The 19,094-nt window shown below is 35.4% G+C and overlaps 2 protein-coding genes across 4 annotated transcripts; one reads left to right on the top strand and one right to left on the bottom strand.

The window, feature by feature from the left end:
- Window positions 1-1,428: 1,428 nt before the first annotated feature.
- LOC108095025 (protein BCL9 homolog) lies at window positions 1,429-10,097 on the bottom strand. Of its 2 annotated transcripts, none has more exons than XM_017195892.2 (7): window positions 10,017-10,097; window positions 9,369-9,633; window positions 8,960-9,295; window positions 8,418-8,639; window positions 4,115-6,136; window positions 3,495-3,673; window positions 1,429-3,430 (listed from the first exon to the last, which is right to left on the bottom strand). In XM_017195892.2, the coding sequence occupies exons 2-7, from the start codon at window positions 9,532-9,534 to the stop codon at window positions 1,928-1,930; spliced, it is 4,428 nt and encodes a 1,475-aa protein (XP_017051381.1). In that variant the 5' UTR covers window positions 9,535-9,633; window positions 10,017-10,097; the 3' UTR covers window positions 1,429-1,927. The 2 variants fall into 2 exon arrangements, with proteins under 2 accessions (XP_017051381.1, XP_017051380.1); XM_017195891.2 differs by having other exon boundaries at window positions 9,816-10,086.
- A 940-nt stretch (window positions 10,098-11,037) lies between these two features.
- On the top strand, window positions 11,038-17,674 carry LOC108095040 (calcium/calmodulin-dependent protein kinase type 1). Of its 2 annotated transcripts, XM_017195932.2 has the most exons (10): window positions 11,038-11,281; window positions 11,882-12,106; window positions 12,177-12,311; window positions 14,454-14,498; window positions 14,730-14,804; window positions 14,863-15,001; window positions 15,177-15,441; window positions 16,264-16,390; window positions 16,457-16,544; window positions 17,188-17,674. In XM_017195932.2, the coding sequence occupies exons 2-10, from the start codon at window positions 11,991-11,993 to the stop codon at window positions 17,428-17,430; spliced, it is 1,233 nt and encodes a 410-aa protein (XP_017051421.1). In that variant the 5' UTR covers window positions 11,038-11,281; window positions 11,882-11,990; the 3' UTR covers window positions 17,431-17,674. The 2 variants fall into 2 exon arrangements, with proteins under 2 accessions (XP_017051421.1, XP_017051422.1); XM_017195933.2 differs by lacking the exon at window positions 14,454-14,498 and having other exon boundaries at window positions 11,039-11,281.
- Window positions 17,675-19,094: the final 1,420 nt, after the last annotated feature.

Raw genomic sequence — 19,094 nt, 5'->3', positions numbered from 1 at the left:
CCTTTATCGCCTTTGCCTTTTAGGTATGGGACCACCCTCCCCTACAGACGTATTTCGATTCAGATCTAGATGGTGATCAAGAATATACGTACATATATACTTTACTACTTCTGACTGAAATTATAATACCCTTTGCTGAAAGACTGAAATTATTATACCCTTTGCTCTGCAAGGGTATAAAAACGCTCGTTAAGCCAATAAGTATTTGGGCTATTGATATACATATATTCATATATTTTTACAGTAGCGACAGAGCTTATGTATTTTTAGTATTCCGATCTTGCGATATAAAACCAACCGGCGAACTCAACTTAGAGATCTGATTTTCATACCTGATGATGCATGCTTCATATAATAAATACAACTGCTTTAATAATAAATGCATATATGCATTCGCAGTTTTGTAAAAGAAAAAATTTCATAATGTCTATTATCGTAATGAATGGCTAAATTTCGAGCAAAATGTATGAAGGTTTTTCAAAGAGGTTAAAATTTCTGTTTTTTATTAATTTTATATAGATTTATGTATCTTTCCTATGGCAGCTATTTGATATAGTGATACGATATTCATAAAATTTAATTCGAAAACGGACAGTGCTGATTATCAAAAACCTACATACATATGTATGTATACATACATACATATGTATATATGTATATGCTTAACGGGGTCTGAGGTGTCTCTTTCACTGCTTTACAAACTTTTGAGTGAAAACATAACACCTTCTCTAAGACTCTCACAACTATTTTAATGGGAGTTAATAATTTATTATTGTTAACCGAAATAGTTTAAAATGTGTGTTTAAATTAAATTGTTAATTAAAATAGCATGACACTCCCAATTTACGCCCACAAATGTCTTTTTTTTATTCGCCGGGTCCACTTAAGGACCCACCAGCCTTTCTGTCAGTCAATGAGCATACAGATTTAGTGATTATTACCAGGGAAAAAGAATTTTAAAAAATTTTAAAACCGCCCACCTTTTGTGGCACCCATTGCTTTAAAATTTCTTTGAAAATGTTTATTATAGTGATAAATTTGCATCGAATGGCGTTCTGGCACACTGCTTTCTGTATCGACGTCAAATTCATTGGGATGGATCGTGCAGATAGCTCACAATATTAAAAACTCAGCGGAGAAAAAGTTGAAATTGCTTAAAAGGTTAACACTTCACACTTGCTTAATCCGTACGCTTGTTTTTCTTTTAATTTGATTTGTTTTGTAAATAATTATTGCAGTTCACAAAATCAGGTTTATCGTTTAAAGTAATAACGGCAGAGTTATGAAATTTCACAGGAGTGAGCTAAGATAAAGTCACCACGGGAGGAAGGGGGTCCATTTATCGTGAAATCCCTATAATGTGCACCAGCTGTGTCAGGATCCGCCTGTTCCATTATTGTCAAAAGTCTTGACCCTTAACACAAAAAGTTTTTAATTTTTTATCGGTTTTAATGGAAGAATTTACAGTTCTCTTAACATAGATTACAATAGATTTGATGGTAATATATATTTATAGCGTTTTACATATGTATTATTTCTTAATAGCATTTAACACAGAGAGCAGGGTACATATTATTTAATAACAGAAATTAGCTGTAATTAACTAAAATGTCAATGTTTTATTATTTGTACATACTCGCAAGGCGAAGACCTTAGACTTTTAAATATGTGGTGAAATACAGACCCATGCGAATGGGACGCTAGATTTAACTTTTACATGACTCGTCCAAATGTTTTGAATAAAATATTTCGTTTCTTAATTTACAAAATGTTTATTTTCTCCTGTGCAAAAACATCTACAATAATAAGCATAGTACAAATATTTTGTTATAGATGGATTTCTTATCTTGGAGACTAGTAATCAACGAAAGGCGAGGGCGGCAGCACTGCTTACAGTGCGGCAGCACTGCTTACAATGAACTTATGTTCATTTGTTCACAAAGAACGCCGGATTTGGTGACAGGTTTTGTGGCATCGTTATTATGTTGCCCTGTTGCTGGTGCATCTGCTGTTGCTGCTGACTTCTGGTGTTGGTGGCATAAAGTTGTTGCTGGAAGCTGTGGTATTGCTGTGCATACTTTAAATCATTCGAAGAGGGACCCACGAAATTGATCCCAGAGACGCCGTTAGAAGGACCAATAGCTCCGGCAGTCGACATTATATTAGTATTGCTGGGCCCCATCAAAGGCTGTCCCTGCCCTTGCCCTTGTGCTATTGCAGGGCCAACTCCCAAGCCCGTTTGATTTTGGCACATTCCGCCGGACATGGTCTTCAGGTGCTGTGGCTTGGCTTGATTGGACTGTTGTTGTGTTGCTGCAAACATAACAGAGCCGGAACTGTTGCAGGTGGCGTTGTTAAAAAACGAAGTGGGATCTCCGCAGTCCAGACCCTCCGACGAATGCGCAAACTGAACCTGCCGATTCACTGAAGTTTGCAGACGGGGACCCATTGGATGTGGTCGCATGGCATGCGGGCGCATGCCCCTTATCATGGACGGTTGCCCGATATTCATTGATACGTCATGGCCGGCTACACCCCCGTCCTCATCCATAATAGCCAACTGATTGCAGTTTTGGAAAAAGTTAATGCCATTGCCTACCACAGGGTTGTTGGTAATTTTGTTTTGGTGCTGCTCTCCAGGAGAGTTCATTCCCATCATTCCCGGCATTCCGGAACCACCGTCTCCGCCAGACGATGGACAGATCGGGGAGCTGTTATTAACAGCAGCAATCTGAGGATTTGCGTATCTCTGTAAAAACTCCAGACTGGGAGGCATTCGAACATTGCTAGCTCCGTTATTATTGTTATTGCCGGCGTTCTGCGGTCTCACTGGCATGTACTGTATGGTATTCGGGGTACTCGCCCTCACCTGTATATTTGGATTGAAATTCGAACCGAAATTGACTGGCACTCGGCCCATCATTCGCGGACCAGGTGGAACAACGCCTTGAAAGTTTGAAGAGTTGGTTGGCATGGGACCAGAAACTGAATTCGGACCCAAGGGACTCTCCCTCAATACACTGTTGGGAGAATTGGGGTTAAAACTAGACGGACCATTTGGACCGCCGCCGCCTGGAGCACACATTTTGGGATTTAGCATTCGCTGACCCATCGAATTCATAACGGTATTCATTGGATGACAGTTATTTTGATTAATGACATCCATTCCTGGTCCTTCTAAGCCTGAAATCATTGAATGCTCAACATTAATGTCCGACGGTCCTGGACCACTGATCATAGTCATTCCACCACCAGCACCGGCTGGGCTTCCCATGCTGGACACACAGCTGGTCAGTTGTTGTGACATCTGCGCCAGGGAAGAGATTGGATCGAAGTTCTGTGCCATCTTGTTTGGCGGCTGGCGATTACCACTATTGGGATTGAGTGGTATGTTATCGGAACGCCGGGAAAAACAAGCCGAAGCCTGACGCTAAAAGCGAAAGAAATTGTTATAAATGACCTTTTAATTTGATTTAAATTATTTAAATTATTACCTCCATCTGCAAATTGGAAGTGCCTATTTTATAGGCATTGCTTTGCATATGCTGGTGAGGATTAAAGATCGTACCCGGACTGGTTGCAGCAAATCTCCCTTCTATATTTGCCTCTATTAAACCACTTCCTGGCGACCTTTGACCCTGCGGACTTGGTCGTCTACTCTTTATGTTTTCACCTATAAGGTATATTATTATTAGAACTGTATTAAAATTCAGGAAAGATCGAAAAATCTATATAAGCTGTCATGGGAACAACCGACATATGTGAAGACGCGTATCAAAGATTGGGTTCGCCGAAGCTAGTTTGCTTTCTTTTTTATGTTTTTACAACATAGTTCAAGTTTGTTTTAAATGGAATAAAATTTTTAATTATACGTTTGGACCCTTGTTTTGGTTTAGTTAAAAACATAATATAAAAAAAATGATTATGAGGGCCTGAATATGGAATTATCTTATTTCTTTATAAATATAAATTGTTTATCTGTTTTGTATCAAAAAATTAAGTGTTGTGCTGTTTTAAACAGAGGAAAATCCAAAATATATGAATTTAAAGTAAACCTGATATAATTATATTGAAAACATATAAACCTTAAACCCCAAAAATAATTTATAATTACCAGCAGAAGTCTGTCCGAAGGTATCCAACTCCTTTGGAGAAAGAAGGGACAGCGGGGTGCTCGGGTTACTGTTTAAATTGTGAGTGAGTACGCCAGATGATCCGCCGTTCCGATTTCGATTTTGATTCGACGGCGGTTGAGTCTCCCCCTGGAAACTGTTTTTATTTGAAGAGAGTTGAGTTGGGTTTCCTTGGGTGCCCGAAGTGATGGTGGGCGGCGCTGATCCCGGTAGTGGGGCTGTACCATCCATGCTGGGCGAATTGGTTGGCAAACCCATGACTGCGCCAGTTGCTCGTGGTGAGGGAAGGGACAGGTTGTTTGGACTCGATGGATTGGGCGATTGAGTGGCTATTGGCACTGAAGCAGAGCGCTGGGTGGAGTGGTATGGCGGTGGCGGGCCCTGCAAAGAGCGGACTTGGCCACTTGAGGGGTTAACGCCAGTTCCAGAAGGTCCAGAAGGTTGATGAGCAGGGCCGACAGTTCCTGCGGTTTGTCTGGGTTTTCCCTTGCTGCGCTCTTCAAAGAACTGCTGTTGGATCTTAGACCACTCCATTTGAGCTACTCCTCCTTGGTGAGGGTGCGGTAATCCGTCTTGAGCCGAAAGTTCTTTAGGCATATCTGGTAATGATCCGATGGGATTGACGTTGCAGCTAGTATTGCCAAACGAAGCCAGCATTTCCGTTGAACCAGCTATCATACTGCCGTTTGCACTACTTGTGGTCGAACAATGCATATTGACATTATTGCCGCCTCCACTATTTCCAGTTGCAGCTCCAGCTCCGACTCCAGGTCCGCATTGAAGGCTACTTTTTTGATTATTACTGCAACCCATGCCAGGGCCTATATCTGATATCACATCACCGGGAAGAATAACCTCTTCGGAGAGCGTTGAACTTGTCCCTGTCAAGAGCTCGGTTTTTACACTTCCGGGCAGGTGCATTTGTCGCATCTGCGGATTTATTATATTTCCCATGATTAGTTCGCCAGCAGCTTTCGGTATCTGGGAACTGACATTAGTTCCTGCTGTGTTCTCGTTTTCAGGGAATAAAAACTGATTCATTTTCTTAATTTTTGCCAGTTGCTCTTCCCGATGCTGACGCTGTTGTGGTGTAAGGTTTTCGTCTGGCACCTTAACTCCTTGCAACGAAACAATATTGTTTTCTTGGGTCAAACCCGAGTCACTTCCTTTTGTCACCTGCCCCAAATCAACGCCAGCAGCCTCCAGTATCTTGATTGCCTGTGATTCGCTTGAAGCATTAATGTGATCTACATTGTTTCGCGGATTTCGTGCAGCTCCGCTGTTTCCTGTCGCGTTTTCCCAACACATAAGTTCATTATCAGTGACCAATGAATCGGATGGATCGACAAAAGTGCTGTTGCGTTTGCTGTTTTCGTTTTGATTGAATTGGGCCTTCAAGAGGTTCAAAGACTTTGAATGAGGCTGCTGCTGCTGTGTTGCCTTTGACACAGAATTGGTAGCAGTTGGTGTAATCGGTGCTCCCGTTCCCATTCCTCCTGCCCAAGGCATTCCCAAGGAGTGATGTCGTTGCAACTTATTCATTTTTACCGGATTTTTCATAAAGAATTCTTCAAGAAAATTCTTAGTCGCTGGTTGGGTGCAGTGGTACGCAATAATTGTTTGAAACTGTCCGCTTAAAACAGATTCGGCCCCTTTGTTTGCCAGTTGAGTTGAAAAAACGTATATATGATTTTGCTGTTGCATGTAATCCAGGCAATTTCCACTCCCCGAGTTAGTATTGCCATTGCCACTGCCCATCAGAAGATTATTTACTCCAGATCCAGCCACAACTCCGGTTCCTGGTCCTACTCCACTCACATGAGATGTATTCATTCCAAGAGTTAATATGCTTGAGATAGGAGCGTGATTTAAGGATTCACTGATTATATCAGAGTTCAACGAATTACAGCCAACGCCGTCCATAGCAATTTCGTCATTACTTAGCCCAAAAGATGAAGCCTTTTTTTCCGCGGTGTTGTCGGTTGCGTTTCTTTCTATTTTTACTAAAAAAAAAAAAAATGTAAGAGGTACACATTTTAGTCAAAGTATACCTATGTAAATACAAATTTTTAAACAAATTTGTAAATTTGTCTGATTTTTCCATAAAATTTCCCAAATAGCAAACTGCTACTTCATTAGTTTTATAAAACTGTAATATAAAACTGTAATATAAAACCGTAATATAAAACTGTAATATAAAACTGTAATATAATATGCCAGTGATTTCGGCTTATCGAGAAAAAAGTATGATTTAGATGACGATGCTGATAAAAAAGAAAATACCTAATACTTATCTAATATATAAAATTCTCGTGTCACAGTTTTTGTGACCTTACTTCTCCAAAACGGCTATACCGATTCTCATGAAATTTTGTGAGCGTATTGAGTAAGTCTGACAATTACCCAACGTCTATTTTTCATCCTCTTAAATCGTGTTCGACATACCAAAAATCGCATATAAAGTGAGTTTCTACCTCATCACACTGACAAAAACACGCTACCATAGCATTTAAAATCAATTTAAACTGGGGAAAAAATCCTTCATTAAGTAAAATCATTAATTCTATTTATGAGTGTTTTGTCCAGTGAGCTATGCCAAGAAAACGCAAAGCGGGTACTTTGAGCCGTGATACAAGTAGATCTCGATACATGCGAAATAGAAGATCCGAAAGAATAGCGCAATTGCATCAAGAAGAGCCAGAAGATACACGAGCTGAACGCAATGAAGTCAGAAGGTTAGAACAACGACAACCACGCCGTGTCACAGTCAATAGAGGCAGAACAAATGACCATCAACGACAACCGGTACATCGAGCATTTATATATAATTCATTACTGCGTCTAGCATTCCAGTATGAGCCCGATATTGAGTAATATGCTCACTCAACAGTGGTAATTGATGCTATGGCCAAGGAATGTCCACATTGTCATGCTCTGAAATTTAAAAATGAGCCAGCTGGGATGTGGTGCGCGTCAGGAAAAGTGCAACTACCAGAAATTGAAACACCACCTGAACCATTGAACGGCTTACTTATCGACACGGATCCAGATTCTAACGTGTTCCTGAAGTCAATTCGAACATTCAATTCATGCTTTCTACATAAGTCTAGAACTGAGTAAATTTTGCACAGAAATTTTAAAGTCATCTGGTAGCAAAACAACGTTTGCCGGGGTTTGCTAGTATTTTATAGATTTAATATATTTTCTTTATATTTCATATTTTATGGGGTGAAGGGACTCACTGCATTGCAAACTTCTAATTGAAATTGTAATAACCTCTAAAAGAGTATCCCCACAAAAAAGTCTCTTAAGCGGTGACCCAGAGTATCCATTCTATTAGAATTGCTCGGAGTTTTAAACAATTTCAAAACCTATTTAACACAGAGCACCATGTAGCGTTAACTATATAAAAAATGTACGTGTTAAAATTATATTTTCGGCTAACTGGAAAAGTCCCAAGCCCTTAAACTCCTCTCACATAATACTACGTCTCTTGCAAATAAGTAAACAATCAAATATGTTTAGATTTTTTTTGTTTATCGTGGTTTCAGACACAATTTCTTTTTTTTTCTAATTATTCGCATACATCAAAACAAACAACGATAATAACGGTGATTGCAAGTGCAAAAGAAAATCCGCTGGCAGCGTGATGGGTTGGCGCCCTTACTAACGATCCACAGAGCCACCCTAACCCTAAGACACTATGCTGGCAGCGTGATGGGTTGGCACCCTTACTAACGATCCACAGAGCCACCCTATCCCTAAGACACTGTTGGCAACATTTTTTAATCACATCGATTAGTTTTTTTTTAAATGACTAATAACCGACCACTTACTCAAAACACAGCACTGTTACACACATAACGACTTTGGTGGTTTGCTGTAACCAACAAACTTAAACCCGAAATTTAGTGTTACGATTTCTGAATACGTTTTCACTTAGCAGTACATTAAACATAGCTCAAGGTGGCAATCAATCAAATTCAAAAGGTTTTAATATTTTTCAACGTTTTTTTGACAAGCTCCTTTTGAAACTTAACGTTCCGCAACTATACATAAACTCAGCGTTGCCAGTTTAGCTTATTTATAAGCTAGATTTTTAATAAAAATAAGCTAGAATAAGCTAAAATTTTCCAGTTTCAAAGTGTATAACTGCAGATTTAACATAACATAACATCAAAATAGCATTTAAAACTGGAAAATTTTAGCTTATTCTAGCTTATTTTATTAAAAATCTAGCTTATAAATAAGCTAAACTGGCAACGCTGCATAAACTAGACTTACCAGGCGTAGCAGAGTGGTCCTGTGCATTTCCAATAGCACCATACCCAATGGGGGACATATTTGGGGTGTTGTTTTCTCTTTCTTCTTTTTTTATATTAACTAAGTTGCTCAGAACATCGGCGGGCTCTTCCTTAATGGCAATGCCAATGGACAATCCGGACGAGGACCCTGTTCCGCATCCAGTAACGGGAGCTAAGCCTTTTGCTTTATTAGAACCTTTATCTGGGGTGAAAGAAGGGATATTTTACTTAACTTCTGTGTTCAAGCAAAACGCTAAATAAATTTAAAACGTGTTTTTTGCCTAAGCTTTATTTAATAATGTATAAAGAAAGAAAAACTGTTTCACGTGAGCTCTAATTGTAACCTGCGTTGCCAGTTTAGCTTGTTTATAAGCTAGATTTTTAATAAAATAAGCTAGAATAAGCTAAAATTTTCCAGTTTCAAAGTGTATAATATAATTTTAGCTTATTCTAGCTTATTTTATTAAACATCTAGCTTATAAACAAGCTAAACTGGCAACGCTGATTGTAACACATGCTTACCAACATCCTCATCCTTTGCACTCGACGCCTTTTTTTTCGCCTGCTCGTCACTATCGACCATTTGCGTAAGTCCAACCGCAGCGGACACATTACTGCCATTGGAGTGTTCACTGGTGTTGTTTGGGGAGGCGACCAGGCCCGAATTAATGCTGCTTGAAGAGTTCTGCCTTAGCATTGGGGTACAAACAGCAGCCCCCAAGGAAGACGTCTGTGATGGCTGTCCATCGGCTGCACCGCCGGTTCCACTGCCTCCGGCTGATCCGACCATGCATTTGTCATTACTCGAAAGGCCGTTTATCTCTGAACCTTCTTCAGGATTATTTAGCTTTATTTGGTCTGAAAAAAAGGTGAAAAATACAATGTATAAATGTCTTCGTATTCCAAAGAAAACAAAAAGCCAAAGGCTTACCCGGAGACAGTGCGGAATAGGGTTCATTTTTCATGGCCTTTGGAGAGCTCCTGCTGGCGCCTGCCACCCCATTCCCAGATCCAGATTGAGTTGCACTTGTTGAAGCATCGGCGTTTAAAAGCAATTGTGCTGGTGGCGGACTGCAGGACATTGTCGTTGATAGCATTGTTGGCTAGATATGTATATGAATTGTGGCCCTCCGTTCAAAAGGAAAGTGTTCTTCAGATCATTGTGTTACATTAACGCTTAGATTCTGGCAGAGGTCCTGTAAATTTGACATAAGATTGTACATACATGTGCACATACAACCAAACCGTACGAACACTATTGCACTAATATAAAAGTTTTAAACACGCGAATCATAAGAAGTAGAGCCTAATAGCTAAGTCGCAATCATTGCTAAAATTGGCACTAAATTATTTTTCATGGCTATTGAAATCCTCTTACTCTTCAATTGAACCATCGTGGTTAAGCTGTTTCACAGTTTTGTGTATACATATTTACTGTCAACACTTGAACTCTATTTTGAGTTGTTGTCGTGAATTCATATCCATAAATATCATATTAGTTATCGAATGATTTAGCACTTTAAAAACAAAGCGGTATATTTCGTTAAAACAATCGCACAATACATAGCTAAATTATTACTATTTTATAAATAAATATGAAATTGCTGCTTTTTAGAGTAACCAAGTCTTGGAATTACATAAACGCTTAGCTTGATACACATCTTCTAAAATACTAAACGTAGTATTTTTTACTAAAACTGTCTGTACGCTTTAAGTTAAAGAAGTTTATGTTATCGACGATTGCGGAACGGTGGAATTTAGAACATGGAGGCTGGTTTTGATTATTCGTTATCCCGCTCCTAAACAAGCAATTACAATAAAATAAAAAAAACTTTAATTATTAAAAAGCTAACAATTTTGTGAAAACTTCAGGCGGTAATACTTCGGAATTTTGACTCCAGGCTAAGATAACAACCCCCTTAGAAGGGCCTAAGGGTTTTTACCTTTGAAAATTGAAATTTCGCCGAAAATCAGCCGAAAACTCTTACATGCACGTCATGCATTTCCGCGCTAAATAAGCGGAAAAATGACTAATTTTTTTTGGACAAGTATAAAAAAAAGCGCGATGTTTATTAATTTTTTTTCGCAATTTCGGGAAAAAATCTTGATTTTTCAAGTAGGATGACTTTTTTTTTTAGTATTTAGACATTGATTTGTCATTTTCAGACAGAATCTCCGTCATTATTTCGCCCACAAGGCGATAAAATACGTGACGTGAAAGTGACATTTTCGGCTGATTTTCGATGAAATTTCCATTCTCCAAGGTAAAAAACCTTCAGCCCCTCCTAAGTGGGTTATGATCTTATGAAAAAACCCTTGATTTGGTGCGCAAATTTTTTTAGGGCTAAAATATAGCTGGAGTTAATATTCCGAAGTATTACCAATTTTTGTTATTTGTATGCTTTGCGAACAATTATCAAATACATTAAACATGTCTTGTTTATTTAAATCATATAAAATATTATTGCATTCCTTTTGTTCAGTATTAAATTTGTCTTAATGGCGTTGCCAGATAAAAGTTTTTGAACTGAAATAGAGACGTATCGATAAGAAAAGGCATTTAAAAACTTCGTTTTAAAAAGAGCTAAAAATGACGGGAAAAAGGATGATCTGACAACACTGCAACATTGGTTGCGCCAGCGCCTGAATAAAATCAATAAATCAATACCAATAGTAGTTGTTTCCAGCTTGTGATTTGTTTAAGTTAGCATCACCAAGCTGCAGCGCACAAAAAGACTCAGAGCACAAGCTAAAGCTAAAACGGGCTACTAAACCGGGATTGCAGAGCACAAGCTAAACGAAGAATTAACTACAAAACCGTGATTGCTCGTACCAAAAACCAAGGTATGTATACGAATTCATAAATTTCATTTCTGAATATACAATAAATAAATATACAAAGTTTACAAAACTACATTTTATTTGAAGTCATCAATACTCTTAAAAATTGGAGAGTTTTTAGTATTCAAGTAAGCGAAATGTCGGGACATCTTTCCTAGCAAAAAAAGATTTTATTTCGATCGAAATATAAGTGTTCGAAAACAGCATTGGTTCTGAACAAAGTTTTTAGTATAAATAAATAAATTATATATATGTAGGTAGGTTTACTCGCGCGCTTTAACGTAAACAAACTGTGAACTCGAAACATCGTTTAAAAAATAATTTAAATTTTACTGAAATACTGAATAAATTTCCTATCCTTACCATGTACATTTATTTTCATAAATGTCTGAATGTATCAATACGTAAATACAAACATACATACATATATATTTAAGTGTTTTGTTTTCAACCACAGATGTAGACATTATAAGGTAATCAGCTTAATTTTAACCTTTGACAGCGAGCTCATTTGCTCGATAGAAAATATTTTTTATTTTGTGTCAGATTATATGAATGTGTTGTTTCTGCTGATAAGCTTTATGTCATTCAATTTCATTTCAGAAATTTGCTGAGGTCGAAATATAACTGTCACAAGAACATTAACTATGCGCCAGATAAGCGCATTTTGACATTAAAAATCTATAGAAACTTTAATCTAACTTAATTAAAAATGCCTTTGTTTGGCAAAAAGGATTCTGGCAAGAAAGCCAAGGCGAAGGAAATGAAAGAGTTAAATAAACAAGTATCAATAGAGGAAAAGTACAATCTTCATGGACTTTTGGGGACGTAAGTACTACAAAGCTTCATTTTTTACTTAATATATTTATGTTGTTCTTATGTTTAACCACATTAAAAGTGGAGCTTTTTCAGAAGTACGACTAGCAGAAAGCAAAGATGTGCCCGGCGATCATTTTGCAGTAAAAATTATCGATAAAAAAGCTCTAAAGGGCAAGGAGGAATCGTTGGAGAACGAAATACGTGTTTTGAGAAGGTAAGTGATGAAACACCTAAGAAGTATGTCGATCCATTTTCTTGAAAGCTAGAATTGATTTTCATAGTGTAGCAGGTGCCAGCCACACTTGTTTCAGTCAAGGAGACACCTCAGACCCCATAAAGTATAAATATTCTTGATCAGCATCACGATCTGAATTGAAATACGTCTGTATATTTGTCCGTCTGTCTGTTTCTATGTACATTTTTGGAACATCGACTTTTTTAACTACCCTTAAATTGAGAAAATTCATAAAAATCGAATCACTATGTATATCATAAAGCTGCCATAGGAAGGATAAAAAAATCTATATATAATTAGCGGAAATTAATGGAAAAAAATAATAACATCGTTGCTTTTCAATCACAATCAAACTTGTTGTAGTTTTTTTCCTTTTTTTTTTTTGTTTTCCAATGACTCTCGAACTTTAAATTCAATTTCATTTAAATCGAACGATGACTGCAAGGCTATACAGTCGAGTCCCGATAATTCGAAATGGCAAGGGGATCACATTTATCGAGATTTCTAAATAACGGGGCTCAAAAATGAAAGAGTCGAATAAACGGTGTTTTTACATTTCACATCATGTTTACATACATATGTATTTAACTTTTTTAAAATTAAACAAACATTATAAGTATGTACATTCATTTGTACTTTTTTCAAATTAAAGGAAAATTAAGCAATAACATAAAATTATAACAGCGAGAGAAACACAAAATTCATAATGCATAGCGACATAAAGGCGGGATAGCTGTCTGCAAAATCTAACGGTGCTTTAACTACAAAAAATTTCGCATCGTATAACGATTTATAAGAGGTAACGAAACAAAATTACGATTTATAAAAGGCTCAATATTCTTTGCGTTGCGCCAAATACTACGAATTAACGAGGGGACCAAAATGTATAGAATTTTTACGAATTAACGAGTTTTTTCAAGGGGACAGAATTTTTTACGAATTATCGCGATTTTCAATTTAGCGGGGTACGAATTATCGGGATTCGACTGTAATATGTGAGTCGATTTCCATGTGTGCGTTGGCCGTCTTAAATAACTAACGAAACAAAAATTAAAACCCCTTTTTTATAAACAAGATTTTTTGATGATATCGTATAAAATGAATAAACAAAATATGTTATTTTACTTTTCATTTGGAAATCAAAATTCCATAATTAATGGTGTAAAAGAATAAAAAAATCAAATCCGAATTGTTTTTACCTCGATATTAGGCTTGGAAATCCTGACATGTATTTCGTTTACGATTTTAACATAAGTTTCTTTTTTACGTAGGATAGGTAGTTTTGAAGGCAAAATATTTATATATTTAATATATTATTATTATTACAACTTTTAAAGTACATATATTGAAAAAAATTTCATTGAAAGGTATTAATAAATAAGCCTGTAACGGTGAATCTCCAGAAGCGACTTGAAAAAAGTGGTTTAGCGGTGAACATTATAACGGTAACGAGTTCATCCGAAAATCATCCGAAAAAATAAAAAAATTTTAAGCGTTTTAAAGGATACGTATTTCTTGAGGTAATCAGGAAGACTTTTTTTCTATTTTTTGCAGCACTAAAAAAAAACATTAAATAAAATTCTTTCTGATTACCTGTTGATTTATGTGAAGAAGTAATGTTTAAATTTTCAAAAGGATCGGTTCAGTAAATTTTGAGTTCTAATGTTTACGAACTTCAAAAATACCGTTTTAGGGAGAATCGACATAAAGTATTTTTATACAACAAATCCGTTCAAAATCGGTCTTTTAAATCGATAAAAATCTAAATATATAATTTATATGCCATGGGAAAAATAGGAAAACAAGTTTTTTCGAAGCGAAAATGATTAAATTCTTAAAAAAAATTGAATTAATTGTAAAAGTATAAATGCTTTGGCTTGGAATGGTGAATTCATTTCTTTATCTTCTTTAATTTATTATCTACACTCACAAAAATCACAATTCTTCTATATTAACATGAATGGCTTGAATAAATTAAATTACCTAATTTATTTTATGTATAACAAAGGTGTAAATCCGAATTTGAGGTTTAACTATAATTTTTTGATTTTATATTTATAGCTTTTCTTGTTTTAAAAACTCTGTTGTTGCTTGCTTAATTTATTTTCTTTTCATGTGTAGGTTCAGTGCAAATCATTTCGGTGGCAAATGTCCAAACGGAGCGCGGTGAGTTCATACCCCGAGATCCAATTTATGGAACTTTATTTACATAGGTTGAGGCTTCAATTCGTATATTAGTTTTTAGCAACATTTTTAAGAAAAAGTTATTTATTAGGAAGGTTTATTTGATGGACCGAAAATTGAAAACAAGCGAAATAGTTGCAAAGCTACCCATAACATATGAATTGCGTTTTACTTTTTACTTTACTTTTACTTTACGTTTTACTTTACTTTCAGATTGACACATCCGAATATCGTGCAACTCTTGGAAACGTATGAGGACAAGTCGAAGGTGTATCTAGTTATGGAACTGTATGTGTCTAATACATAGATATATTAATTAAATTAAATTAATATTAATTAATTACAGGGTTACTGGTGGCGAACTCTTCGACCGCATTGTGGAGAAGGGTTCTTACACTGAAAAAGACGCCTCACATCTCATCAGGCAGATTCTGGAAGCGGTCGATTATATGCATGAGCAGGGTGTCGTTCATCGTGATCTTAAGGTAAGAACAAAAAAAAAATTAAATCTGCGATTGCATTAACTATAAGTACAAAAATTTGAATAAGTTGCCACCCAAAATATATGGCTTGCAAAGTGAACCAAAATGTGCTTCTAAATTGAAATGCAATAGCACTTCTTAATAACGATACAATAATATTTTTTGCAATTATTTACAGCCAGAAAACTTACTCTACTATAGTCCTGATGACGATAGCAAAATAATGATTAGCGATTTTGGTTTATCTAAAATTGAGGATTCTGGAATTATGGCAACAGCATGTGGAACTCCGGGATATGTTGCTCCTGAGGTGCTAGCACAAAAACCATACGGAAAAGCCGTTGATGTGTGGAGTATTGGAGTAATATCTTACATTCTTTTATGTGGCTATCCTCCGTTTTATGACGAAAATGATGCGAATCTTTTTGCTCAGATTTTAAAAGGTCTTATTAAAGTACAGAAACAAAGATATGTTCGGCAAGCCGATGTTTCTTTACTAAAAAACCTGCATGAACCAACAGTGATGAACAAAAATTGAATTAATTTTTAATCCCTAAAAAAAAAAAAAATAACGCGAACTTTCAATAACAAAATAATGAAAAAAAAATTGGGGCTATGTGATATGTTAATAACATAAAAGTCTTAAAAGTATAATTTTGAATTTAAGAAATTTAATATAAAAGACCTGTTAGTATTTAAACTGTTCCTATAGCAGCTATTTGATCAAATTGTCTTCCAAAATATTTAATACGTTATCTTCGATAACGATATATAATAAAGTAGTCGGATCCGATTAGAAAAATATTAAATAGATGAAATGATATAATTCAAAGTGTAGGTACAACTTTAGCAAATATGTGACGAAATCGTTATTTTGTAGTCCCTATTACCATTGTAAAACTTTCAACTTTTTCCATTTTGAGGCACTTCAATTTTATTAACAAACAACAAATATGTAAAATATTAAACTAAGTATTTTATTAATATTTTTCGTTTGAAGAATAGTGTTGGTTCATGCAAAACAATTATCAATATAAAATGCATATGACCCTTAGGTTGGGAAAGTTTTCCTTTAGAACGTAGTTTTAGGAACATAATGTAATGTGAAAAACTTAAAATTCAACGATCTTGAAATAAGAAAAAACTATTGGTAACTATATAGTTATATACGTTTTTATTGACAACTTTAATAAGAAACCGACCCAACCTTCGGATCTTTTACCTTAAATTTGATACACTAAAATTGAAGCTTGTTAAATTCTTAGGAGATTTCGAATTCGATTCACCATATTGGGATGAAATAAGCGAGTCCGCCAAGCATTTTATAAAAAACCTGATGTGCGTAGCAGTAGACACTCGATATACGTGCAAACAAGCTTTGGCGCATGCCTGGTAAGTGTGTAAAACGATTTTAAATTAATAGTTATAAACTATAGTTTATTTATATATCATTATTAGGATATCCGGAAACGAGGCCAGTAACAGAAACATTCATGGAACAGTCTCAGAACAATTGAAGAAAAACTTTGCTAAATCGCGTTGGAAGGTGCGTTGTTTTGCTTGTTATAAAAACATGGTACAGTTATACAAGGTAGTCCCGTCGGCTGCCTAATCGTTCGGCTTTTTAGTCAGTGCGTTCGTGCTTGTTGAAGGATGAGCACGCGTGCGGACGAATTTTTTCAGAGTATTAACCCTTGTGCAAAGATGTCGTTCTGCCCTTGGCTGCAAACTTTTTTTTGTTTTATAACATGTCGTTTCAGATAATTTTAGTATAACAAAAAATGTAAAGGAGAAACTATTTATAGCTGCTAAAAAGCATTAATTTAGATATTAAAAAAGTTTACTTTAAGATTGACATTTATTTTAAAATTAGGAACCTAAACAAAAAAATAACTATCCAAAAATATAAACAACGTTCAATTTTAAATTCAAAACTATTAAAAATTAATTTATAAAAAACTTCAACTCCTATTACTATAAATGAGCAATTTAAGACCCATGCACCATCTAAGGACTAAGCAAAAAGCTCTTTTGTCGTTTCACTCGCACTTACTACGCAGACTCCTCTCACTCGCACTTGTGGTGAGTAATGAATAAGGGAGTGCTTTTTGCCGACGAGACTACCTTGTATAATTGTACCATGATAAAAATAAGATATAATTGATTATTTATTTATTTTTTTATTCTAGCAAGCCTATTACGCCGCCACAGTTATTAGGCAAATGCAGCGGATGGCACTAAACAGCAATAGTAGTGGAAATAGTGATTCTACTGGGGGTAACAGCGGCAACCAAAATGACTCTTCAAATTTAACAGCAGCTTCGGGAACATCCATTTCCAGTGTTCTGTCAACAACACAACAATCTAAGCAAAATAGCGCACAAGATGTTAGCGACTCAATACTTAGCACAAATGGAGGATCCTCACAGTAGCAAAGTTGAATATCAAAATGTGTTACATATATAATATACTGTTTTAAATTACATTTTTGAACTTAAACAATAGATCTAGTCTAGTAAATATGTCATGTTTACAAATCGGATAATTTTTACAATTGAAAATACCAAAACATAATGATAATGTGGGTACAGCTGCACTGTTCCATTTCGAAAAAATATTCAAGTTGGTAGGTTACTGCTTAATCAACGCAACACACACTAAAAATGCAATCCGTCATTCTAAATTCTTAATAATTTATTATTAAAGCGAGGTATTTACTGTAAAAAAAAAAAAAAAAAAAAACTAAAATGAAGAAATGTCTTAAAAAAAACGTTTTACTACATTTTTATTTATTTATTGGTGTTTGATCGGTAAATTGCTAATTTAATTTTTTTTCTTTTGTGTTTTGGGTTTTCAGATGTTTTAATTGAGTTTTCAGGATAATGGTGGGTTAGTTAATTAATTACATTAACTTTCCTCATTTTATTTCAAAGTTTTCGAATGTCCGTTCCGAAAATTTTGGTCGATGCGTGCCAGAGTAAGTCCTATATACCTATACACCATAGCAGAAAAACTTTTGAAGTTAAAATTTTTTTCTTTTTCATATACATATATAATTATCCATAAACTATTCGTGAAATCTGCTATGTTGATATAAAGTTAGCAGAACAACACACTAAAATTAAACTTTTTCAACTTGATTTTTTCCAGGAATTTCCCGTTAATTATCCGTTAATTATTCGTGAAGAAAAAAATTCACCGTTTTTAATATTTGCTTTGGGGTTATTCTTTAATGGAAGACTAAAAGAGAGAGAGCTAGTGCGCAATCTGCCCATGCCTGCAGCTTCAGCGGCAAATATTTTTCTTTCTTTTCTTGAATTAACGGCAAATTATGAAAAAGAAAAAAATTTTAATTTCAAAAGTTGTACTGATAACTTGATCGTCATCAGAAATTCAATCATTATCACAACGTAATCGTTTTTGCTTAGAATGTGCCGCGAGGTAAGTGCCAGAAAAGTAATTTAAGACTTGAGGGTTTTTCTTAAACTAGTTTCTCTGTTACCATATATATATATATATATATTATATATAAACCCTGGTAGCTTTTGCATATTATGATATATATATCAATAAACAATTATACATTTAGCTTGACTTAAATAATTTATTATAATAAATATAAAAACTTTATAACTATAAAGATCGAATGTCTTTCTTAGAAAAATTATAACATAAAAGGAATTAAAGATCGAAATACTATATCATATGTCTTTTTTAAAAAAAATCAAATGAAATTGAAAAAAGAGAGTTACTTTACAGTACATTTTATAGCTGAATTTTTAATGACTAAAAATGGAAAAATACTTTAATATATGGAATTCGCAGACACAGATAAACTCTGATATTAGACGTTTAGAAAAAGAGCCAATTCTCATCAGAAAGAGGCAAAGCGACGCGTACATATATTTCAGGGAAAAGAAAAAATCACTGGGCAACTCTCAGTTCACATTCGTACCTACACCGGTAAACAATCGTTTCCCGATTATCTCATCGTTATGTGCTCAGCAGAAAACCAAAACAAAAAGAAAAAGAAATTTGGGCGAGAGGGGCAGCTGCCCCCTAGAGATTTCAAACTCCTGTTTTTTAGGCTACATTT

The sequence above is a fragment of the Drosophila ficusphila genome, unplaced genomic scaffold (assembly GCF_018152265.1).
Source record: "Drosophila ficusphila isolate 14025-0441.05 unplaced genomic scaffold, ASM1815226v1 contig_220, whole genome shotgun sequence".
Classification (NCBI taxonomy): Eukaryota; Metazoa; Arthropoda; class Insecta; order Diptera; family Drosophilidae; genus Drosophila; species Drosophila ficusphila.
Note: the sequence above shows the minus strand (reverse complement) of the source record. Positions and strands in the feature narration are given on the sequence as shown.

What these genes read in the sequence shown, in the direction of transcription:
- LOC108095025 (XM_017195892.2), bottom strand. Translation starts at nt 9,534, where the DNA reads ATGCTATCAACGACAATGTCCTGCAGTCCGCCACCAGCACAATTGCTT. An exon ending in GGACCACTCTGCTACGCCTG is followed by an intron (nt 6,137 to 8,417) that starts GTAAGTCTAGTT and finishes TTTTTTTTTTAG; the next exon opens with TAAAAATAGAAAGAAACGCA. An exon ending in CTTCCAATTTGCAGATGGAG is followed by an intron (nt 3,431 to 3,494) that starts GTAATAATTTAA and finishes TTTCGCTTTTAG; the next exon opens with CGTCAGGCTTCGGCTTGTTT.
- LOC108095040 (XM_017195932.2), top strand. Translation starts at nt 11,991, where the DNA reads ATGCCTTTGTTTGGCAAAAAGGATTCTGGCAAGAAAGCCAAGGCGAAG. An exon ending in GAAATACGTGTTTTGAGAAG is followed by an intron (nt 12,312 to 14,453) that starts GTAAGTGATGAA and finishes TTTCATGTGTAG; the next exon opens with GTTCAGTGCAAATCATTTCG. An exon ending in TTGCTAAATCGCGTTGGAAG is followed by an intron (nt 16,545 to 17,187) that starts GTGCGTTGTTTT and finishes TTTTTATTCTAG; the next exon opens with CAAGCCTATTACGCCGCCAC.